Source organism: Camelus bactrianus, chromosome 13, assembly GCF_048773025.1.
Source record: "Camelus bactrianus isolate YW-2024 breed Bactrian camel chromosome 13, ASM4877302v1, whole genome shotgun sequence".
Lineage (NCBI taxonomy): Eukaryota > Metazoa > Chordata > Mammalia > Artiodactyla > Camelidae > Camelus > Camelus bactrianus.
The window spans coordinates 15,536,087-15,562,440 of NC_133551.1; the positions used below are offsets into that span (position 1 = coordinate 15,536,087).

The window sequence follows — 26,354 nt, forward strand, 5'->3', positions numbered from 1 at the left end:
AGACTTTTTAGCCCTTCTTCCTTGGCCACCTTTGGAAGATCCTCTTGGTTGATGCTCTTGAGGGCCTTCTCTTATCACTCAGCCTTCTCACGTCACTCGGTGTGCCTCCCTACAATCTCAGTCATCCCCAAGTTCCAGTTACCGTCTTTAAGTTGACCATTCTCAGATCAGCCACCTCTTTCCTGAGCCTCAGATTTTTATATCCAGTTGCCTTGAATATCCCATAGATACCTTAAGCTGAATATGTTCGAAACGAAACTCCTTTCTATCCCCTGAAACATGGTTTTCCTCCTTTTTTCCCTGTTTCAAGTAATAGAGCTACTTAGTTGCTGAAACCCCAGATCTAGGAAACATCCTTACTTCTCCTTTTCCTTCAAAATGACAGATGGATTTTTAACTCAGTGGTCCTATTTTGGGAATTTGTCCTACCAACATACCTTGCATACATACAAAGTGATGATGTGCAAGATTATTCATTGTAGTATGTTTTGAAATAACAGCAGATTAGAAACAATCCAAATGGCTGTAGCAACTGACTGGATAAAAGTGTGGGACATCAATACATTGAAACACTGTGATGTGGCTGTAAAATGTTTGAGAAAGCTCTCCATGCATTGAAAATATTGCAAGGATATGATGTTAAATGAAAAAGCAAGAAACGGAACAGGACATGTATGCTACTTTTTATGTAATAAAGAGGAACAAATAGTAATATATTACTTATATTTGCATAAGCAAACACTGAAGGATGCATAAGAAACTGATGAACCATGGTTCTATCAAAATTTTCTAAATGTATCAGATGGAAAACTTTGTTTATGATCATGTTTAAATTCAAATTAAACTTTCAAACTAAGTTCTCAGCTAAGCTGAGAGCATTTTCTAAATCAATATTGTCTATATTTAGATTTTTGCTGCCAGAAGTATCTCCTGTTTTCCCTTGTGATCACATTCTAGCCTTTAGCTAGTATCTTACCTACCTTGTTTATATATAACCACCATTAATTACCCTTTCCTGTTCCCTTTACTATAGGTATATTGCCTCTTAGTTCATAACCACTCGTGATGTGTTTAGAATCGACTTCCCTTGTTCCCATTATGTGACAAGTCTCATGTTTTCTGTTCTTGGCTTTTGGTTTCATTTGTTTGGTTTTAGGAATGATTTTTTTCCCCATAATATAGCATTAGAGATTATCCAACTATCCAGTATTTATGTTTAAGCCACGTCTTCTGCATTAAAGAGGATGTATATTTATACAGCTCGCTTATTTGCAAAGGCTTATGAAAAGTCTAGAAATTTAAAATTCATATAATTTGAATTATTTGCAATTAATTTTAATATGCCTTATTTTCTTTGTTTTTACCTGTATTTAGAGGAGCTTTTTTGGGGGGTGGCAGAGTCAATATGGTATATGGATCAAGAATTACTTTATGAGCAACAGACCTAACATGTATGATACTTAGAAATTACGCCTGTGAGTTTTTAGCATGCTGTCAAAACAAAAAGACAATTAATGAGGGATTTTATAAGGATACAAATGCTAGTGTTTTGTTATAATACTTTCTTTTTATATTGTTGCTTTGATTGTTTTCAGAATATTAAAAGTTCACTGTAATAATACTTGGAAAAAAGTTCACCACAGTGTTTTATTTTACTCTAAAGACTGATCGCCATCTGTCTGTGGTTTGTTTGTTTTCAAAAGGTGTTCTTAAGGATTATTTAAGAGAACTTCCTTCTCCTCTGATAACAAAGCAGCTTTATGAGGCCGTATTAGATGCAATGACCAAAAATCCTTTGAAGATGTCATCAAATGGTTGTGAGAATGACCCAAGTGACTCTAAGTACACGGCTGACCTGCTGGACTGTCTGCCTGACGTGGAGAAGGTACACATAGGTGGTACACAGCCTTCCTGCAAGCTCGCTAATGAGTTACATACTTACTCTAGAGCTGCAGATACTTTTTTAGGTATTTGACATTTGCAACGCTCATGAGTTTTAGGTCTGCCTGTACTAAGGGCTACTTGAACACCGTAAATCAGGAAACTGCTTCTTAAACAGAATAAATCTAGAAAGCATTTTTATCTTTTCTGTATATGAATTTAGCCCAGCCATGAATACTCCCTATAAGTTTTTAAAGAGTATTGTTATCTTATTCTTCCAACAATGTATGTTAATTATAGGAAAATCGAGAAGATATAGGAAACAAGAATGGAAATTATAATTATCAATATCTAAAGGCAATAATAATTAACTGTGGTTGATTTCCTTTTAATATTTAAAAAATATGGTAATTGTTTTGGTGTACATGGCTTAGCCTCAAGACTTAAGCAACCCTGACCACCTCCGTTTCCCTCCTGCTTGCCCCTTCCCATTTGCCCCCTCCCCACAATCTGAATCCTGGGACCAGTGCCCTCAGGTATGCCTGCAGGAGAAACAGGGTGACTGGGGCTGCAGAACCAGCCTTAGCCTCACTTTTGCTGTTGTTTCTTAGAATAAAAGGGAAAGTAAGGGAAAGAAATGTGGCCAGGCTTGTCCAAGTGAGGCCAATTTTGCCTTTATTTTTTATCATCTGAGGGCAGAAAGTCCAAGAGTGAGTGGGCAGAAATATTTTAAGCCCAATAACTTGATTAACTAGTTTACTGTAGTCATCTCAATGGCCCGTGCTCTGTGCAGTCAGATTAGCAATTACTACTCCTTTAGGTGGTGGAGGGGAACAGCTACAGAGAGGTGGGCAGAAGCAGAAGGGTGGGGTGAAGAGGCAGAAATACTCCCTCACCAGTACAAGGTACAGTTGTAAGTGTCATTCTACTTACAAGTGAAGCTTTGAGTGTCAGGGAATTTAAGTCACTTGCCCAAGATTGTATAATTTTTTTGAGTGTTGTTGTCTGTCACATGAATTTAGGTCTTTCTGGCCTGAAAACTCATGCTGTTAATATTCTTTCTGAAAAGGCTGCATAATATTCCATTGAGTGGATTTGACAATTTATCACTACTCTTTTTTGTACAAATTTAGGTTTTGAACCTATTTGTATATGTTTGTACACAGATTTCTTTTCAGTTGGAGTTACTTATTTAGAACAGAATCTCAGAGTGGAATCACTGATTTCAATGATACGAGCATGTCAAGTCTCTTCATACATGTTTTCATATTACTTTTCAAAAGGGATGCAATGATTACGTATTTTGGCTGATCTTCTTTAGTAGACCAAAAAACAAAAGGATTTCTTATTTTAGGCTGCATTTCTTGGTCTGCTATTGAGATTGAACCTAATACATTTAACCAGACTGTGTGTGTGTGTGTGTGTGTGTGTTTGTGTGTTAACTGTGTTAGCACAATGTGTGACTGGTTTTGGTTTTGAGAGATCAATTATAGTCTACCCTAACTTCCATTTCCCCCTTCATTTCTTCCTTTCACAGCCAGACACTGAACGAGTGTTTATTCTGGGGGTTATCACTTCTTCACCACCCCTTTACTACTCAACATGTTACTATCTGGCTTCCTACCCCATTGCTCTGGGCTTTTTCTTGCTGAAGTTACTAATTACCTTCTAATCACCAAATCCAGCTGTCATTTTTGGTTCCAGAAATAATATGTCATTTTGGTTTTTTTCTTTTTTTAATAATTAAAAAAAAACACAGGTTATATTCATTCATTTCTTCGATACAGTTATGAAGAAGAAATTACACTTATTTTATTTTGTTAAATGATTGATCATATGCCAGTACATCAGAAATCATAGTTCCTTTCTGTAATTGCTTAAACCTAAACAACCGTTCTGCTTCTTGAGCAAACTCCCCTTACTGGTTTCTTCAAGGATTTAAAAAAATATTTTTTCAATAAAAATATTTCTCATTTCTCATGGTACTATTTTTCCCTTTCCCATGGCTTGTCTACTTAAAATACGTATTAGTTAAGAAGTGCATTGGCCTTCTTCCTACTCTGGATCATAATAGAACCTGGCCATGGTTAGCTTCCTAGATTTTAGGGTGACGGTCCCTACTCATGACTAGAGGATTTATCTGAACTTAAAAATGAGCACCCTTATCCTAACCCCTTTTCCCTCACAGCCTTTGCTGTTGTCTTTTTAGAGAAGGGAAGAGAGGGAAAGTTGATGGTATATTTTCCTAGGGACTCCAGCTGAAATTTGGAATGCATTCATGAGCATTTTATAGAATGTATATTTTAACCATTTAATGAATCAGATTATGACACTGAAACCTAAAGATCCTGTGTAATTCCGTAAGAAAATGTTTCAAGTTTCAAACATCCAACTTACAAGAAAATCTTTGAAACAACTTTTTAAAAGTGACAGGATACCGATCCATATTTCTTGCTATGAAGTGTGTCCTTGAATTTGTCCCTGTATGACTGTATTAAGCAAAATTTAATGTGATTCAATCTAGGCAACCCTAATGATGTTGTTGGATCATTTGAAATTGGTGGCTTCTTATCATGACGTGAATAAGATGACTTGCCAGAACTTGGCTGTGTGCTTTGGACCAGTACTGTTGAGTCAGAGGCAAGAGACGGCCACCCATAACAACAGAGTCTTCACTGATTCGGAAGAACTCGCGAGTGCTTTGGATTTTAAAAAACACATTGAAGTTCTTCATTACTTACTGCAACTCTGGCCAGGTAAATGATTCTATGGAAATATTTTTCTCTTTCAATGATAGGGTGTTTGAATTAACTAATCATTAAATACGCCTGTGTATGATTGAAGAAAGTCTTTTCTAGATTTTACTTTCTGAAATAGTTACAAGTTGATACCTGCCCTTCCAATTTCTCCACTTAAATTTTCTGCTTTTGCCAATACTGTTGTAGACATAGAGATCAATGTACACACATTTTGGATTTGGTCAGCTCTGGATTTGAATCCTCAATGTGTCACTTATTATGAGTTTGACCTTTGGCAAGCTCCTTAACATCTTAGAGCCCCAGTATCATATTTTGTCATGTGGCTTTAATAATATGATTATAGAATTTATAGGAAGATTAAATAAAAAATTACTTGTGTAAGGTGCTCAGCACAGCTCTTGGCACATAATAGGTACTCAGTAAATAATAACTTCTTCACTCTTCTTATTTTTATTTCAACTGATTTAAGCAGGGTTTATTTTTCTCCTTAAATCAGGTTCTTCTTCTTGACATCTTTACTGTATTCATGGTCATTCTTCAAATTATCCAGGCTTGAACTGACAATGATCTTTGATCTTTCCATCTTTCTTACCCATCCCTTATTCCAGTCAGTAACAAAAGGCTGACAGTTATTTTTCTGATACATCTCTTGTATAATTTCCAAGCTAAAAGGAATATGTATTTAATTAGATGTTTTATAAAGGATCTTGTATTTAAGTTCAAAAATTTTCTTATCCCGTAGTAACCCCTGCTCCCTTCCCCCACCCTGCATAGCACCAAGTGTGAAGGTACTTACGCTTAGTGGAGCGCACAGTGCTAGAAGTGCTGGGGTCAGGCTTGGATTCAGATCCGGATTGTGGCACGCCCAGCAGTGTGGACTCAGGCAATACCTTTGTTTTCCTAAGCCTCAGTTTACTTCTCTATAAATAGTGCCTACCTCAGGGCTGTCCTGAAGACTGAGATAAAATACCTAAGGCAACAGCAGAGTGTTTAGCATAAAGCTAGCCCTCCCTCAGTAAATGCGCTTTGTGACTCTTTTATTGATGAGTATGAGAAGGATAGACCGGAGTACGAAGGGTTGCTTGACTTAGTCTTTAAAAAGAATCTAATTAATTTTTAAAAGTGAGTTAAAAATTAAGCTAATAAAATTTTTTAACTTTTAAATTTGTAAAGTTAACATTTTTGCTTTTTTTTTAAAATATAGACTTAAAAAATCATTTCTAATTTAGATTTTAACTGAGTTAGTATTATTTATTATTTAAAAGTCCTGAATGAAGATTCTCTGGCTAATTGGTCTGATTTCTGCATTTGGTGCCCAACATAAGGGATCTCTCAGGTTCAAGTTTTAAATGTGTTTCCTAGCATTTTCTAAAGCTGCTTTAATTTTAATAAAAATGAGGAATTGGAAGAGGAGCCATCTTATCATTCTAATCACAAAGGGAGATTTGATTATCTGGAGATACTAAGTTTACTGTCAGTACCTGAATTCTTTGTCATAAGAGAAAAAAAAGGGCACTATGAACTCATCTACAAAACAAAAATAGACTCGAAGACATTGTAAACAGTCTTGGTTACCAGGGAAAGTGGGTGGGAAGGGATAAATTTAGGAGTTTGAGATTTGTAGATGTTAGCCACTATAAATAAAAATAGATTTTAAAAATTCTGTATTAGAGCTTAATGTTATTTCATTATTTTGTAATAGCCATTTTAGTTTTGGGTTTAGAAGTAAAAACTTATGTCGTATGTTATAGAAAAAAGGCAGGTTCAGATCTGAGATTCACTGCACAGTAATTTCAGTGACAACCTTAAGCAACTATCTCTTCGTGTGTAGCCCCTTATTCCAAAGATTTGTTTGGTTGGATTTAAAAATAACTGCCCCATTTCTATAACCTGTTATTTTTCTTTAGTTATAGTACCTCAGACAAAGGACAGAACAGAGCAGAAAGATGAGAGGAAACAGCAGTTAGTTTTGCTCTCTAAGTCACTTGCTTTTAGATTCAAGAAGAGGCAGAAATCAAGTGACTGAGCCTGAGAAAATTGATGGCGATGTAGAGGGTGGGCCATAGGGTACTGACCTGGTGAATGCCCATCGCCGTGCATTCACCAGAAGGCTTTGGCCCTCCTTGCTGTGCGAATCCTACTTAACTCTTCTTCTTGGAATTTCCCCTACTCCAAAGATAAAAAAGAGTCAGTTCCATTCTTTCCTTGCCCACCTTCCTTTTTACTTTCTTAACTTTTTGTTCTGTGTTATTTTTTGTGTTTTTCTTAACTTTGGGCAAGAATATAATTTGCTTTGAGCTTTCTACTTGAGAAATCTTGCCTTCGAAGTGATCAGTTAGAACCCTGCCATATTGGCCCTGGAAGGTAAAAGTCATCCTGCCAATGACTGTTCAGACTGTCTTCTGCCAAAGCCCTAAGATCTTTCGAAGCAGCTTTGGGGCCAGATTGGCAACAGATAGATAAAAGAGCAAAATGGAAATATACTTCCCTTTTGACCAAAACAGTTTTCTTTTCCTCTTTTTTATGTACTGGGTTTTTAATTTTTTACAAAGTTGTTTCTATTTAAAAATAGATTTGCTGTTTTTCAAAGAATATTGAAAATTACTGATAGGATACTCTTTCACTTTACAGGTGGGGAAGTGGCTTTAGAGGGTGTGTGACTCTTAGACCAGCTATTTGCTGTGTCATGTTTTCTATGATGAATAGATTTGGAGCAGAGTTTTTTTGTTTTGTTTTGTTTTGTTTTTGTTTTTTGTGTCTTTTTGGAAAAGCTATCAATTTCCCTAATTCTTTTTCTTTCATTTTTCTCATACACTAAGCTTCATGAGGTCAGGGACTATATTTTGTTTACCCTTAAATCTTCATGTCCTAACAGAGTACTTGGCACTTACAAGGCACTCAATTTCTTCTGTTAAATAAGGTAATTATACTATAGACAAAAGGCTAATAAAATGGTGATTAAAAATATAAATCTATTGATAGAAAATAAGATAACAAAGTTTATTAATATTTATCATTACATTTTGAAAGTTTTCCAGCAACTTTACAGACTGCATTTTTCATTTTATTCTGTTGAAGATGGGTGGTCATGAGTGCTGGGAAAACCAGAACTTTTCTTTTGGGGTTAAAATTAACCATTTAATCTGCATATTTAATAGGGAACCATTTTACCATCAGTAGTTTAAAAAGCTGGTGAAGTTGATTTTTTAGAAATTGAATTTTTAATCTAAAAGATATAAAATACTATCACTGATATCTTAAATATTTTCCAAGAAAATATACAAAAATAATGTTTGACTGGGGATTTGATTAAACAACTTTAAGCAATTGGAAACAAAATGAATATGGGTTTTGCAGGTGAATGTCAGAAAATGCAGACAAAATGAACCACGCTTGGCATAGAGTCAAAAATGTTAACTTTGGTTGGATCACAAACCAGATGATCTCAGTGTTAGCAGAGTGCTGTAACGCGTTGGCAAAAACAACAGGCATGACACTTAAGCTCTAAGAGGAACAGAAGTCGCACAGAAAATAAAGGGGGAAAAGCAAGGAGACTTAGTGGAGATAAGCAGCTACAGGAGAAAAAGGAATATGAATAATTAAACAGTGGAAAAATTCAGATATCCATTCTGCAGTTACATCAGTTAATGGCATAGGACATTCTATATTAATACCGTTATTAAAGATCAAGTTAAAGTAAATATCAGACCTTTATCTTCTAGAAAATTGTAGATCAAGAGTTTTTAGCTATTCATCATGATATATAATAACCATCATAAAAATACAGATAAATAGAAATATTAAAAACATACCTATACACAGTTATCAAGTATCTAAGTAAAAAACTTATGTGAGCTCTGAAAATTATAGGTATCACTCCAAGTCTGGAAAACTAGGACCATATACATGTTTGTATTATTCTTCAATTATCTTATCCTGTACAGTAGGAAACAAGTATTTATTATATATTGGAGAGTGTACAATTGGTGTGTTATCACTGATTATACGTTCTCTCTGTCTTAGTGAAGGGCAGTATGAATGGAGAGGCACTTACTAATGGAGAATAAATAATCAGAAAAAGAAAGGTGTGATGGGCAGTTATTAATGGCTGTGCCCGAACATTTAAATTAAGTCCATTTTAGATGCAGAAGAGCCTTCGAAGCGTGTTTTGTTTTATACACACAGAAGAGTAAGCGGTAAAGCCTTGGTTTGTTATGAAGTAATGTGTGTCCCCATGGTAATCTGTTTGGCCAGTGCAATGCATATTCTTTGAAGAAATTAGTCTTAATACGAGGAATGTTATTTGAGATTGTTGGATTCCTAACCAGAATGGGGAAATAAAATATCTGTACTATTTTCAGGCAATAAATGAAGACTGTTAGTAGCTAATGCTGTATAATCAAACTCAGGTAACAAGTGGTCAAGTCTAGTATTCGTGCATTTTTATACAAGTGAAATTTGGGCTGCTCAGTAAAGTAAATTATGACACTGCTGCTAATGGAATTGCAAAAAACCACAAAGGTCAGAACTTTTAGAGTGAGCACGTTAGATGCCTTGGCTTCATTTAGATGTTTGCAGATGAAGGAACTTCTTCTTTTGTTTTGTTTGTACACCATCATGCCTTGCCTGCTTTTTGCTGTAGCTTTTAATTTAGAAGAAGCTACCAGCTTAGCTACTGTTTGAATTTCAGCTGGATATTAACTTGCACAGGAAGTTAATCCACATTGGAAATTTGATTTATTTGGGGGTGCTAGAGAGCATGAATTAGCACCACTGAACAGTCTGCTAGCTCCTGTCCCTAATCCTGATTGTGTCTGGTGATAGAAAAAATAATGGTGGAATGCTTTGTTTTGGTACTGTGCATGTTTTTGTTTTTATGCATGTTTGTAGTTGATTATTAAATGGCTTATCTTTAGCTTTGCATCTTTAAATTGGACTAAGTTGGATTACTGTCACAAAAGCAGATTTATTGTTTGTTTCTAGTGCAACGTTTAACTGTCAAAGAATCAGAGCAGAAGTCTTCTCTAAATTATTTGAGGCGGAAGAAAGAACGACCTTACCTGTTACATTTGAGTGGTGCTGGTTCATCAGGAGTACTCAGGCCAAGGCAGACCAGGTTAGACAGCCCACTTAGTAACCGTTACGCAGGAGACTGGAGCAGCTGCGGAGAAGACTACTTTTTAAATGCAAAAGAAAACTTAAATGATGTGGATTATGATGATGTCCCTTCAGAAGACAGAGAAAATGGAGAAAACTGTAGCAAAATGTGTGAACCAGGTATCATGATTGAACAGCCAACTCCCATGTCCAAAGAGTGCACATTTCAGACATACTTGACGATGCAGACAATTGAGTCTACTGTGGACCAAAAAGTCAATCTCAAAGATCTACAAGAAAGTATTGACACTTTGATTGGAAATCTGGAGCGTGAGCTCAACAAAAACAAGCTTAATATGAGTGTTTGAGGTTGAGAGCGTTTATTTTTTCATGATGTCTTAAGTTTTAAATCAATCTTTCTTACTTTCTTGTCTCTCTCACAGTGATGTCTTAAGTTTTTTTTTCCTGAAACCTCCAGTTACTTTCTAACAAGTTCATGTGATTCAATTAAAAACACCATTCATTAACATAATTTTTACTGATTTCATTAGAAAATTCTCCTTGGGGTGAAGATAACTTGGACTTCTTGTGGATATTTTGTTAAATCTTGCCAGTTCTATGGACATAACTTTAAAATGCACTTCTAAAGTTCAGAGAAGTTACTAGCCCCTCAGGATTTTTGTGCTTTACAGGAACTGCTTTTCTGGAGCTGAAGCAGATGTTCTGTCTGGAGGAGTGTTGCAGCTGCTCAGTCTGATTTGCGGTCCGAGTTCATGCACACTGCAACATCATTCGATCACTTTTCATTTGCAATGCAAATGCTGCTATAAGAAAACCTTTTTATAAATAAAAGTAAAATTATACAAATATTAATGTATTCTTATTAACATTCAGTAATTATTTAAGCTTATAAAATTCAATATTTTTATAATCCCCCAAATATGTATATATTTATAAGTGCATATATGTATAGGAATTAGATGCGGGGAGGGACTGGCTGCAGAATCACATGTATCTTTAAAATATATGTCATGAGGCCAAAATCATTAGTTTAAAAAAGTCTTTTTCAGGGGAAGAACATTTAAGTTAAAGGAGGAGTTGCATAGAAACACTTGAGCCAAAACACTAGAAGCATCTGAATAGAAAAAATAGGCTTCCCTTTTTTGAGTCACAGAAAGTCACAGTATCTCCAGTGAGAAGTCGTCTTTTAAATTGAAATCTAATTTTTTAAGGTATTAAGTGCCGAGACTTCTGCACTGTTGACTTTAATTTAAAAAATCTTCACCTGTTCTATGCATTTTTATGTCCTGCTTTTTAAAACAAGGTAATTATTCTTAGAACATATTTATTTGTAATAGTACATATACAACATTGATTTTATAATTACTTTCATTTGTTTCAAAAGAAATCTTGCCAGCATACCACGTTATTGATTTTTAAAAATTAACTTAGTTTGGCTAAGTATATCTACAAGATAGTCATAGCAATCACAACAGTGTCTGAAAATGTAAATTTAGAGGACTTTTTAAATTAAATTGGAATGTATTTTTTTAAACTTTTATACCTACAGAATGTGTAATTTAAAAATTATAAATAAAATTTGAATTACCAACTTAAGATGTAGCAGCCATTAAAAAAACTGACTTCTTGATGTTTTTCTAAATATTAAGGTATTTAACTATTTCTATGCAATATACATTGGTAAATGGAACACCTTGTTATTTAATTTGCAATTTTACTTGTTAAAAAACCAGATAAATAACTATTTTTATATGAAACTTTCATTTTTTAAAGCTTTGTATAACAATTCAGAAGAATACCAAAAGAATATGTGGTAGATATATATATATATGAGTAAGCAGTCAAAAGTAACGTACCTTAAATGTTTTGTAAGAAGACTGTGTCAGTCTTCTTTCTGTTTGCTATATCGCGCATATTATATGAGTTGAGTAAGTTGTTCCAGAAATGTAAAAGTTTTATTAAAGTATTATAACCTTGGTGTCATCCTATTAATATTATAATGATTTCAAGGATCACTTATTTTAAAGTCTTTTTTTTTAAAGAACATGTTAAAGTATTGGACCATAATATATTATCCATAAATATATGTAATAACATTTTTTTTCAACTAAAATTCAGTTTTACAGAACCTGCAGGACTTTAAGGACCACACTTATTTTGTTACATTATTTTGGATGGGAATAGTTTTAAAGTTAATCACTGCCATCTTAAATAGAAAATGCTAAATTTGTTGTTTAAATCACTGTCATAATAAATCTCTTTTATTGACTCTGCTGTATTTAGTAGTGCTCAGTAGGTTTATGCCTTTATTTTAAATGGCCTTTTACCTCAAGTCTTTTCTGAGTTTTTAATGCCTGCTTTTTATAATCTTCTAGAATCTTCCTACACTGTTAGTCAACTGTCATTCCCTTCTAAGCCCTCAAGTCCTAATGGTTTTTAGAATTAAAAACAATTTGTGGGGAGGGTATATAGCTCAGTGGTAGAGTGCCTGCTTAGCATGCACAAGGTCTTGGGTTCAATCCCCAGTACCTCCACTAAGAAATAAGTAAATAAAATAAATAAACATAATTACCTACCCCCCACTAAATTTTTTTTTTAAAAAGTTTTAACTTTAGTGCATGTTCCTGAAAAAGATTCTCAACAATTCAGGTAGATAGAAAATAAGTAACAGTGCTCCTCCCTGCCATCCACCCCAAGCCCACTTCTCAGAGGTAACAGCCACTGTTTAATCTTCAGGCAGCTAACCCCCCCCCCCAACTCCGGGTTCACTGCTACTGTTGTTCTTGGATCGTCATTTAGACAGTGTTGATTGTCCATTATGAGTGATAGCAATTATCTCATTCCATTCCTCCTCTCCATTTTTTTTTTAGTTCTTTTTTTGATTTTCTCTATAACTTTAATCAGTAATCTTTATTCCTTGATCCATCGGTTTTGAACAGTATCTCTTGACCCAATACCATTGTGGAAATGACCAGCCCTGTACTTCTTTCCAACTTACTACTACTCTTTACCTCCAACTTCTGTAAGTTGTATTATTTATATTATCATTCATTAGTAGATGTGTATTATTTGGGAGAACTAAACTGGACTTACAGTTTTCCTTTACATATTGACTCTAAAAACTGCAAATCAATAACTGGCAGTTGTGCTCAATTGTGCAAAAGTATTCATGGGCAAACCAGGTGATTCTATCTCCAGTCTTACATCCTTAATCTACATCCTTATATACTATTTGAAGCAACATACAGGACAAAGGTCAAATGGATTGTTCTATCTTATAGCCATCAGCTTCTCCAAATCATGCTGTGTGGTGTTTGTTTCATAATCGGGTCATGGCTTTTGCAGACTTTTAGCTTTCCTGGAATAAGTAATTGCTTTTTTTGTTTGTTTGAACAGAAGAAAAATACTTTCTTCACTATAACCCTTTTATCATACTATTGAATTACCAAATTTGTTCAGAGTGCTTTTAGCTCTCATCCTGGGATTCCTGAAGTACGCTTTTTTTTTAATTTTTCTTTGACAGAGAAACATATTTTCTTCACTCTAACCCTGAAACCGTTTTAAGCTTCTTAATCAGCTTTATCAGACTTGGGCAGGGTGATTTTTAGTTGTCACCCTGGGATGTGTTTTCTTTGCACTCCAATGTGCTACTTTTTTTTTTTTTTTTTTTGGTATTTTATTCTTTCTTGATTTCATTTTTTTCTTTTTTGATGTGTTTGCAGAAGTATATTTATAGGTTTTTCCCCCATCCCCCCAAAAGAGGGTGTGTGGAGATAAACTGAGTCCTTGCGTATCTGACAAGGCCTTTATTTCTTCCCCACACTTCATTTTGATTGGACTTGGAGTTCTGGGTTCAAACTCATTTCCCTTTAGAACTTTAAAGATATTTCTCTATTATCTTCCAGCACCCAGTTTTGCAGTAATCCAGGTGAGAAAGATGGTGATTCAGGCCAGGGGAGAAGCAATAGCAGTGGTGGGAAGTGGTGCTATTTTCAATATTTTCTGAAGTAGGAGCCAAAGAAATCTGCCAAATGGACTGTGAGAAAGGAGTGAGGCCCGGGAACTGAAGGATGGACCTGCCATCAGATGGGGTTGAGATGACTCCATTGTGTTTTTTAAATGCGTCCCTTGTAGTGGGTGTTGCTAGTGTAATACAGTGGTTATGAGATGCCTTATAAAGTCCTGTTAACTATGAAGTACTGGTGTTTCTGTGCCTGGTGATGACGCCCACAGAGTCACTGCAAGAGCAAGAAAGCAAGGGGACGTCATATACACCTCAGCAAATCCCATCTCATCACTGTCTCTGGAAAATTTCAAGTTATATTATATAATACAAAATTAGGGGCCCTGAAGAAACAGGTTTGGGAGTGATGTGATTCCTAGAAAGGATTTAGTTCCAGACCACAGAATGACTTTTAGACTTAGGATTTTATAATTTAAAAACATCAATTTTTAGGTACTTGGATAGTGATAAAATTGTATTATGCTTAATAATTAATCATAACAAGCCCTAATCTGGGTCCTGCTGACCTGGGGAACTTGGTACAAAGAGGAATGCCCTCTCTCTTTTCCCTGCCCAGCGTTCACTTTGAGCTCAGTAAGGCTCATGTATGATAAGCGTTGAAAAGCCCTCATTCCTGAATCAAAGTCCCCGTCAGACGTATCAGATTGTGCCCCAGCTTCCAGGAGTCAGAGAGCAGTTAGCTAGCATCCTTTCCCTGAAACTTAGGAAACGGTAGGTTCTCTGAATATAAAAGGGATTCCGATGCTGAGCAGACTGAGCAGTGACAAATGTCCACGACAGTTTCCCAGGCTTCATCTCACCCCATTGCCCCAAACTCAGAGTCTCTTACCCCTCATATGCAACCCGTCCGCAGTTCTGCCCACGATATAGCCTGAAACTGTGCACATAAGTTTGTCACTACTAACACCCTAGTCAAAGCCACCATTACCTCTCAGTCTCCTCCTATTTCTTCTCTTTGCCATCACTCTCCTTTCTCCACACCCGCAGTCCATTCTGTCCCCAGGAGCTGAAGTCGTCTTTAAGAAAGATCAGCCGCATCGTCACCCGGCCCTGGCCCTTGCTCCCTGTGCTCTAGCAACACCGAGGACCTCATTCCTGTCTTAGGACCTTTGCACCTGCCGTTCCCAATGTCTGGAAAGCTCCCTTTCCAGATCTCACTTGGGCGGCTTTTTTGTCATCTCACGTCTCTGCTCAAATGCCATTTCAGAGGCGGCCTCTGAAAACCCAATCAGTAGATGCTTTGAGAATTGCGGGAGGAAGAAGATGGAGATTTCTGTTTCTTGTAACAAGTACAAAATAGTTATGCTACTGTAAGATTAAACTATAGACATTTATAAGTTTGGAAACTGTTTCCTGCCTTATCTTCATGGGACATTTATCAATATCTAAAATTACCTTGTTTATTTGATTGTGATCTGTGTCCACCCTTCTTGAATGTAATTTCCATGGCAGCAGGGACCTTGAATATCTAGTTCATTGCCATATGCCTAGGAGTTATAACACAGAAGACATTCAGCTAGTTATTAATAAATGAATGAATAAAAAGGGGTTCTTAGAGAATGGTTATCTTTTTGGCGGGAAAAGACTAAGGACTATGAGATGTAATGTCTATGTGAGTTTTATTCCTGGGCAATAAATCATTTGTGGTTAAGAAAGTTATGTTTCCTTTCTTTCTTTTTAAAGTGATTTGTGTTTCTTTTGGAACTAGAATGGCATTGGGACAATTAGTGACTTAAAGAGTTAATGGGTTGGTAGTTTGGGGTAATTTTTTGCTGCAGAGTTCAGGAGAAACAATTATTTAAATGATATGTGTATGAAAAAGCTTATCTCACTAAAGAAAAGAAGGTTTCTAAGAAAGCTTTTGTTAAAATGCATCATTTCTTTCTTTACAGAAATCGTGACAAAAAAAATCCTCTTAATTTTTGTACACTGTTTATTAGAACTGGAAAAACCTGTTTTTCATCTTATTAAAAAGTTTTTTCATATAGTTGAATGAACCCCATAAATAGAATTTTTTAATTAGAGAGAAAGGCAGAGACCACTTTAGGGGACAGGCATTACACTTAATGTTTTTATTTTTCTCAAACAGGTGTTTGTTTTAAGGAAGTGAGAAAATGCCTAAATACTGCCCTTGAGTTGGGTTAACTTAATCCTTATTCGTTTGATAAGGCCATTGGCGTGCTTTGAAGCCAGTTGAGTGAATCTTTCTTTTTTTGCTTAATGGAGGTATTATGTGGTGAAAACTTGGTGTTGGCCTCCACATTCTGCATACTTCTTCAAATGGAAATTCTACTCTTCAAAATACACTCTTCCAGGGAGAGTTTAAAATTCCAACTGTAGAAAGGTACAATGGATATTAAATCAAGAACGGGGAGAGTCCCCTGCAGTCAGGATGTTTTTGTGAAAGTGATGAGCCCACATCTCACTTTTTTTCCTACTGAACAGTGACCGCTTGTTCCTGACCTTTGTTCAAGACAGGGATCCTATTTGCATCTGTTCTTGCCTGACTTTTACCCCCCCCCCCCGGTCCCCAGGGTAAAGCCCACATTTTAACCTAAGAGCAAGTCTGAACCATTAGGTAAGTGAAAACAGCTTGTCTAAACCCAGTAGATGAGAAATGTCAGAGCATAGGGTGCCACCTGTCCTACACTAATGGACCTGTGATCTGTACGTGATGTCAAGACTCACCTGTGCATAAAAGAAGGCATGTTAATGTCTTTTCCATCAACATTTTATTATAAACACTTTAAAGTAAAAGAAAAGTTTAAAATTATACAATGAACAGTCACATACTTACCACCTAGATTCTATAATTATAAGTATTTTGCTATATTTGCCTGATCCAATATCTGTCTTACTTTTTGGTACATTTTAGAATAAATTGCAGACTTCCAGTACACTTCACAATGTGCCATTTTGGATACAAAGAAAAAAAAAAAAGAATTGGAGATATACTTTATGTGACTACAATTAACCTCTAAAAGAGTCACATAATATGTGAATTCACCACAAACCCTAGATTTCATCATGGTTAGAAAGACCCAACGTTGCTATGAAAAGCCTCTAAAAAGTAGCATGTATTTTAGGTAGCTTGTGTTCCTTTCCACATTACTTTTAACTACCCCAGACTTCCATCATTCACAGACAACCTTTACAATTTCTACCATATTCAATTACCAGGTGTAATATTACTTTCTCCTTTTCTCTAAAAGTTTTTTCAATTAAATTTATTATTAGATTAAAACTTCATATTGCTACCATAAATGGAAAACCAGTATCATTCGTCATAAACAAGTTAACCACATATATTTTTCAATACACTAAAATAAATTCATAACGTACACCTTGGCATGCATACCACACTTAGAGAAATACTGAATTATAGTCCTCATCCTTTCCAATTTTCCTATCACAAGCATTGGGACACAAGAAAAGTCAAAACTGCATTGAAATTTGGACACATAGATGACCCTGGGCTGTTCTCTTTTTGGGGAACAAAAGCACCATATCTAGATTTGCCCAAGTCTTACTCTGAGCTGGCGTGAGAGACAGCTGAAGGCTTTCCTACAGCAGGGCTTGGAAGGGTCTGTCTGCAGCGGGAGATTGTGTCCCAGGCGGGGCCCAGTCTTCCTGAGCCCTGTTCTGTCGACCCCAGCTGCCCTGCAGGCTCCGCACCGGCAGGAACAGCACCAAAGCCCAGTCCCTGCAGCCTGAATTCCAACTTTAGGGACTTCCCAGGGCCGTGGCCTTGACCACGCTTTTTGATTTTGTTTCCCCTTACACCTTTAGCCCTCTCCTGCCAGCATATCTTCCTCCCAGCTACCACTATGTTAACACAGGTGTGGGGGGAGACCAGCAGTACACCTGTCTTTCCCTCCTGAAGTTGGAGCCGATCATAGGAACCAGACAGAGGGAGATAAAAATGCCAGATTTACTACTGATCAAGGTGAGCTGGAGTGTAGGGCTTGGGTCTGTGGTGAACTGGGCTTTTTTTCTACATCCCTCTGATCTGATCGTCCCCACCTGGTCACTGGCAGCATTGGTTAAAAACAAGCTTCTCCTGGCAGAGACGGTCTGTCGGAGGTGTAAAAATGTGCGCATTCCTCCTGGGGAGGGATGGAAATGTTAGCTACCTGCATTGTGGTGGTGGTTTCATGGGTGTATGCATCTATCAAAATTCATCAAATTATACATCTGAAATATGTGTAGTTTACTGTACAGGAATCATACCACAATAAACATGTTTAAAAAAAAAACAGACATAAAATTCGAAAAGGAAACTAATCTACAGTGAAAGAAAGCTGCCCAGTAGTTGCCTAGGGCCACCGTGCTCAGAAAGGGAGGGACTAAAAGGGGTCTGGGGACACTGTGGGGACAACGGAGATGTTCTGTTACGTTGATGGTGGTGGTGGTGGTTTCATGGGTGCACACGTCTGTCAAAACTCATCGAATTGTACACTTTACATGAGTGCAGTTTATTGTATATAAATATATCCCAATAAAGTTGTTAAAAAAAAAGCAGAAAAAAATAATGTGCGTGTTACCGACAGGCAGGCTCTGGTGAGGGAGCAGAGAAGGCAGCCAGCCACACAAGCTCAGGTCCCGCTGGGCTCCCCACTCAGATGAGTCAGCCTCCTGGTGACTTGGGCAACAGAAAATGAGGGAGTCAGAGCAGCTGGAGAGTTCCGTGCTCTTTCCTCCTGAGAGGAGGAGACGAGAGACGGACTCTCCCTTCCATGGAAAAACAGGAAGTCGTCCCCCGGCAATCACCTCCTCATTGCTTCCTCCGACAGTGACCGCGTGTCACAGGGTGAACTTTGGGACCCTTCGTCAAATGGAGCAGGACATAGACTGCTGGGTGTCACGCTGGCGGCCAAAAACAACATGGAAAGATTTTCCAGGCAACTGCTAGGAAATCGCTGCCACTGGGCACCCTGGTTAATCTGCACAGTGGCCAAGCTGGGCATAAACTCCCCTCTCTTGATGCATCTTTTTCTCCTCGAGCCTCTGTGGCCGTGGGCCAGCTCCGGCGCCTCGTGCCTCAGACAGCCGGCCAGTCTTGCCTTTGCCTCCTGTGCCCAGAAGAATCTGCCTCCTCCTTCTGCCTCCAGGGAGAGCTCACCTTCCATTTGGTTCTACAGTCTCACCTGAAAGGGTGCAGTCTCCTCAGCTGATTAACATCCTAGGGTCTGATGGTAGGGTTTATTTGCATTTTATTTTAAATAAGAGTTATCCATGCATAAGAAAATATAGGAGTACCTCTTTTAGTTTCTCTCAGTTCTTTCTGTTAACTCTGGGCTCCCTTGATGCTGTTGCTGCCCTTCCAATGTCACAGTCACTTCTGGAAGGTTGTCAGCTTTTGTGTTAGCCGTCTCAGCTTCCCATACCCACTGACATCCTCAGCCACCACGGAACAGTACTTAAGCCATTATCAGCTCCATCCTTAATGCATTTACACAGGCCCTGGTCACAAAGGGCTTCTAGCAAATCACTTGGGGGAAATTTTATGACAGTCAGAACTGCATGCATAAATTAATATATGAAAGCCTAAACTAGCCAAAACAACTTAAAAAAAAAAAGAAGGTTGGAGAATCAATACTACCTGATTTTAAGGTGACTTATAAAGTGACAGTAATGAAGGTATTGACATCAGGATATTCAAATCTATGAAACATAGCAGAGAGTTCAGAGAGAGACCCATACGCATATATGGACAAGTGATGTCTGACAAGGGCAATGCAGGGGAGAAAGGATACTTTTTCCATCAAATGTTGCTGGAACAATTGGATATTCAAATACAAAAATCACCTTCAATAACATCTTATACCACATACAAAAATCAACTAGAAATGGATCATAGATCTAAATGTAAAGCCTGAAAGTATAAAACTTCTAGGAAAAAACCTTGGGTTATGCAAAAATTTCTCAGGTCACCAAAAACATGATCCATTAAAAAAAAAAAATTGCTCACTGAAGTTCAACCAAATTAAAAACTTCTGCCCTTTGAAAAACACTGTTAAGAGAATGAGAAGATAAACCAGACTCGGAGTAAATATTTGCATGTATCTGGTAAAAGACTTGTATCTAGAAAATTCCCAAATCTGAACAGAAAATAAAACAGCACACAAACCTCCAAAAATAATGAGCAAAATATGTGAACAAACATTCATGAAAGAAGATATGTGGATGGTAAATAAACACGTGAAAAGATGCTCTACAGCATTATTCATTAAAGAAATACAAATTAAAACTACAGTGAAATACCACTACATCCTAATTAGAATGGCTAAATTTTAAAAGACTAACCACACTAGCCAGAATGTTCAGGAACTAGAATTCCCATACACTGCTGGGGGCAGTGTAAAATGGTTTGGAAACATTTGGCAATATCTTAAAAAGTTAAACATACCCACACCATCTGATCCGGGCATTCTACTCCTGGATATTTATGTAAGAGAAATAAAAGCACATAACCATAGAAAGACGTATAAAAATAATCATAGGAGATGACTTTGCAATTACCCTAAATTGGAACCAACACACCCAAATGTTTATCAAACAAATTGTGGTATATCCATATACTGGAATACTGTTCAGCCATAAAAAGGAATGAACTAGTGATACACACAACATGGATGAATCTCAAAAGTGAGTTATGATTCCACGGATATAAAATCATTAAAAAAAAAAAAACCAAGCTAACCCATAGTAAGAGAAAGCAGTGCAGTGGTTGCCTGGGAATTGAGGGGGAAATGCTAGAGGGAGCTATTAAAAAGGGGCATGATGAAACTTTTGGGTGGTGAATATGTTCATTTCTTGATTTTGGTGATAATATCGTGTACATATACATACATCAAAATCTAACCAGTTGTATGTTTTAAATATATACTGTGCATTTCATGTAAATTATACCTTAGTAACACTGTGAAAAGTGTGTACGTGTGTATTTGTGCACATACCAGGTTCAGGTAGGAGCATGATTTTGCCTGCGAGAATGTGAACTTTGGAACCAGTCTTGGTTTGTGTCTCATCGTATATCTTGGGAAAGCAACTTGATTTTTCTAAATGTCTCAGTTTTCTTAACTGTAAAGTGGGGATGACCAAGGTACCCACTATGTCATAGAATTGTTGAGGGGATTAAAATTCATTAACGTCGTTAGAAGAGCACCTGGTGCTGTAGCAGGGGCTGGTGAAATGTTAGCTGTGGTTAGCAGTGGGGCACCCATTCACAGTTTTCAGCAGCAGCTGCAACCACTGTCAAACCATAAAGACCGACTAAAAACATGCAAATGATAGAGACCTGTTAAAAGTGAATGCCCCTTCACTTGGAAACGTCCTGAGAAAAGGGTACAGATTCAGGGAGACTAGCCCTGTGGTGGTCTTCATTAAAGCCAGGATGCTCGCACACTTCTCCTCTTCTGTTCCACCCTTTAGAAGGATTTGGGACGGGGAGATCTTCCTAGATTGTCCAGATGGGCCCTAAATGTAATTACAAGTGTCCTTATAAAAGGCCCAGGGACATGTGGCTGCAGAAGAGGAGAAGAAGGTGAAGACAGAAGCGGAGATGAGAGCGAGGAAGCTGTGAATGCTGGAAGGGGGAGCGGCAGGGGGGCGGGGTCCCCACCAACTCCAGAAGGAAGCAGCCCTGCCAAACACCTGGGTGTCAGCTGGTAAGACTCGTTTCACACTTCTGGCCTCCAGAACTCTGTAACAGAACACATTTCCACTGTTGTAAGCTACTAAGTTTGTGGTAATTTGTTAGGAAACTAACACAGAACTCTACTTGACAGGCTTCTGTGGTTAATTTTTGCTCTTTCTAGAATTTGTTGCTTGTCATTGTTCTTACTAGCTGTTTTTCTTTCAACGAGTGCTCTGCAGACATCCGAGCAAAATTGTATATTTAAAGCGTGATGAAAAATGAGTTTATAATGGCCTTTTATGATACAGGTAGTGGCTCCCTTACCTCCTAACCTCACCTGTCTCTTGCCTTCCCCACCCCCACTCTACCTGCACCAAACTGCTAGGGCTCTGCTTGGATATAGACGGCCCTGCACCTGTGCGGTGACGTTCCTGCTCCAGAGAACTCCCTGCTTCCCTTCCAGCCCAGGGGTGAGGGGCGAGGAGTGTTAAGTGTCAGTCTTGCTCCCACGTCCCCCACGGGGACCTTTGGCGATAACTGGAGACGTCTTTGTTGGCACAGCTGAATCTGCGCCTGCTGGGGAGGGGCCAGGGATACTGCCCAGCATCCCACCGTGCAGACGGCCGCCCCTCCCGGCAAAGAATTACTCCCCAGATGACAACAATGCCAAGGCTGAGAGACCCTGTTTAGCTGCTCCGTCCCGGCTCAGCTTCCCCCCGCCGGGCTCCTCCGGTCGCAGGTCAGAAGGCGCTTCCGCAGAAGCGGCTGGAATAGTCTTCCCGCGGTTGCTTGTTCTCATGTCTCCCCCTTTTGGCCAGTGATTCCTAACCCGGGGTGTGCGGCTGTCCTTTCAGTCACCGCAGGTCATTTTCACACGGAAGCGGGGCTGAGAAGCCCTGCTCTAGACCTGGGTTCTTCGGGCTAGTTGGTAAAAATAACAGCAACAAAAGAAAGCCCCCCAAAATTCGTATTGAACTAACGCATGCTTGGGCGAGGGCTACAAGGTGACGCGGGTGCATACGTAATTAAACACAAGTCAGACGCATGCTTACCATTTGTGCACTTTACTCTTTGTAAGTAATTCTTTAGTAAAAGAAGGATGATAAATGGGTGTTTCTTGTAGTAATTCCAACACTACGGGAGAGTGTGTAGTGGAAAACCTATTCTTTTATGTGCCTCCTGTCTTTTTCCCCTTTTCCTACTTAAACACAATCCCACGCACAAGAGGTTTCCACTGTCCATCGTTTGATACTAAAATCTTTTCTCAAATTTTAAAGTATATAGCATTAATTTCATTCCACTTTCAAATACCTCGTAGGTATCTGAGCGTCTTACTGGATTTATCTGTACTGAAAGCAGAAACACCATATACTATGCTTCCTTATAATCCTTCCTTGAACAAAGTGGGGGTAGAAATAAATAAATATGCTATTTTGGAGTAATTTTTGTGGTTATTGACACATTATAGGTAACTAGCACTTACTGAGGATTTGCTATGTTTCGGACACTACTAGGGATGTTATAGGTTCTATCTCATTTAATCCTCACAAGCGCCATATAAGGTGGTTTTTCCAGTTATCTGTTGCTACATAACAAAGCACACCAAAATTTAATGGCTTAACATAATGACAGCATTTACTTTGCTTGCAGATCTGAGTTTGGCAGGTCTTGGAAGCGATGGCTCATCTCTGCTTCACTCAGTCTTTGCTGGGGTGGTTCGTTGGCGCAGGGCTGGAATCCTCTGACAGATCCACTCACGTGCATGGTGGCTGATGCTGGCTGTTGGGTGAAACCTTACCTGGGTCTGTTGACTAGAATACCTGCATGTCCCTTCTCCATGTAGCCTGGGCTTCCTCACAACACAGTGCCTGGGTTCCAAGGGCAAGTGTCCAGTAAGAGCAAGCCAGGTGGAAGTTAGATTCGTGTTGCCTGTGTGACCTGGCCTCAGGAATCATGCAGTGTCATTTCTGCTGCATCTATTCTTTGAGGCAACCACAAAGTCCCACCCAATGTCAAGGGGAGGGGAAATAGAGTCTATCTTTTGATGGGAGTGTGGCAAGGGTTTTGAAGAGCCTGTGGGACCAGAATATTTCTATGGCCATTTCTGAGAATTCATTCAGCCACAGCAGAAGATTGTCATTGTTAAATTGCTAAAGCTTGCAAGTGGCTGAGTGCTCAGAATTCTGACTCCAAAGCCCTGATTATGATCCACACGTTGCTCTTACTTCATGACTTTGAAAACTGTTAACATCACATTGTCAATTCCTTTTTTAGTCTCTAAAATAAGTTTTTGTGAGCACTGTTCATTTTTCCATAGAAGAACTACACATAAACTATTATTTTCAAAAGGTCTGTGGATATTATTACGCTGCATTAGTACTAATTCATTTTAGAGCATTTTTGAATTCTTGGTAGCTTTTTATCCATGCAAAGGGAGTAGCATTTTCCAGGAGGCAGAGGTAAGAGAGCACAGCACGTGTGGAGAATGGCATGAATTGCAATGCCTGGAGAGGAAGGGAGGGCAAGTCTGCAGGAGATGCACTTAAAAAGCAAGCGGGGCTGTGTCACAAGTGGGCAAAGAACTTAGACCCTGTCCTGAAGCCAATGAGGGCCAGCCATTGAAAGGTTTTAATCAGGAAAATGGTAGCGTTCAGATTAGATTTTTAAATGACCACTTTGGCTTTAGTGTTGAGTATTTAAAAGCATGGGATTGCAGTAATATGTAAATCCCAATTCATCCACTTACTGAATAATTTGGAATTTGCTTGTGATATAGTATATTCCTTCAACCCATAGCACAGGTGATTTCCAATTCAAGAAAGAGTTTTATTTTTCCTTTCAATATCCTTGTTATGGCTTTTAAAATTTTCCTAATGTCTTATTAAATGTGCACAGATTTAAGTCCAATTTGATTTCCAATGAACAATTACACAAAAGTGGTCACCTGAACTCGTCAGGATGGGCTAAACTATGAATGGGTAACAAATAAATCCTCATGTCTTGGTGGTTTAATACACTCAGGGTTTATTTCCTGCCTGTGAGGAGTCTGAAACAGTTTGAGAGACTTTTTTTTATTTTATAAATAATCTGGAACAGGCAACAGGGGAAGATAGTTGGAGAATTTTGTGAGATGAGTTAAAGCCAAGCCTGGAAGTGGCTTCTGTCATTTCCACCCATGTCCCATTGGCTAGAATTCAGTCATAGGCCCCAATCTAACTGCAAAGGAGGCTGGAAGACGCAGAGGCGCGTGTGGATGTTTGACAAGCACTGGCGGTTTCTGTCACCTCCCTCCCTGCCCAGGTTTTCTGGTACGCTTAATCAATTAAAATTCAGATTCTCATAATGAACTGGTGCGGAATCTTTTTGTTTCAAACTCTGTCTACAGTGCGTCATTTCCGGGGACTGGACCCCTCTGGACACACAGCCCCCTCACCTGGGCTCCTACACAGAGTGCAGGTGTTTTTCTGGGGTTTGCTCACTCCCAGGGCTGTGCTCTGATGGTCTGTTGGGGAAGTGTAGACAGAGAAATTTTGATAGTGTCAAAAAATTAAACGCATACAACTGAGTGATGGCCACAAGGTTCTCTGGTTGGTGTGGATGGGGTTGAGAAGGACGTACAAAATGTCTTTTGACTTTTTAAATTGGCAGATCTCTTTCCTAAGATACCGTCCGTCTAATTTTCCATTTTTTCTAAATTTCAGACTTTGACACATTTAATTGTTAAACCAAATAAATTGGCTACTAATAAATATAGATTATATACCCAGTGGGGTAAGAGAATGGAGCATCCTGGATAGCTGACTGTTAATTAAACACTATCAGGAATTGTAATGTAATAAAACATACTGCAGTGAACGTAATATAATAACATACTATAGTAAACATTCAAAAGTCACTTTAGAATCCCGAAACAGTTCACTATCTACTGTTATTCATTCTGTATCTTTATTTTTAAAGCACTTAGATTTTACAAGGAATTTTCATATGTTTTATCCGACTATAACCTTCATGATAGTTCTGTGTAGTGGGGATTGTTATACTTATTTAATAGATGAAGAAGCAGAGGATCAGAAAAGATATTTGCCCAACATTACAAAGCCTGAGAGTGGCTGAGCGTAAACTCTGCTTGGCCGTCCCTATACTGATGACAGTCAGTCATTACTGCGCAGTCCTGCCGACACCGGCTGTCTGGCTGAATCCAATTTATGTTTGGATGGACCTTGAAACTGGTTATAATAATAGTAAATGCCTAATAAGATTTTTTGTCTTTTGTTGTCAAAAGTGTTCACCGCAGAACTAGAACATATTGAAATTCTAGTTATGGATACGATTCTGGATAACTGAGAGTTTATTTTGCTTTTTAAATTTATGTTTAGATCCATACAGCTAAGAAACTTCATTAAAAGTGAAAAATTATCATAAAAATGTTTTAAAAAAAGTGAAAACTTATTGATTTCAATGGTTAATTTAGCTTGCTTACTCAGGCTGAAATAAAGCAGGCATTTGCCATATATTAGATTTGATTTAGAGTTGTTTTCTTTTTTTTTTTTAGAGTGTTTTTTTTTTTAAAGAAAATTATTCTTAAAAATATGATTTCTAAAAGGGACTGGAAGATGTGTCTTTAGTTGACAAGGAGGAATATGAAATCTATTTTACATCTTATTTTCTTCTCTTTAATAAGAAAGAATAAAAACAGTCTAGAATAGCACATGTACAGGTGACTTAGAGAAACCTTATTTTCTGTCCCTTTAAGTTTGGAATATTGGCATTATTGCAGAGAAATATAACCTACTATTATTTACCATACTCACTGTATATATTTTTGCTGTCATATTTGTGAACAAGAAAGCATTTGGAAGCAATTACACAATGGTTTTTAACCAACGTTTGCCCAAACGACTTGCCCAGAAGGTTCATTTCTTTGATGTCTGGG

General features: G+C 37.9%; 1 protein-coding gene across 2 annotated transcripts in view; it reads left to right on the forward strand.

Annotated features, from left to right (window-relative positions):
- SYDE2 (synapse defective Rho GTPase homolog 2) overlaps positions 1-12,036 on the forward strand; it is a 38,348-nt gene extending 26,312 nt beyond the window's left edge. Inside the window, exons 5-8 of one of the 2 annotated variants that reach the window (XM_074376101.1) lie at positions 1,704-1,885; positions 4,406-4,637; positions 9,002-9,049; positions 9,624-9,761. In XM_074376101.1, the coding sequence (XP_074232202.1) occupies positions 1,704-1,885; positions 4,406-4,637; positions 9,002-9,012 (425 nt within the window). In that variant the 3' untranslated portion in view covers positions 9,013-9,049; positions 9,624-9,761. Of the gene's footprint in view, positions 1-1,703; positions 1,886-4,405; positions 4,638-9,001; positions 9,050-9,623 lie in introns of both variants that reach the window. The other variant, XM_074376100.1, reaches the window with a different exon arrangement.
- The last annotated feature ends 14,318 nt before the right edge of the window (positions 12,037-26,354 follow it).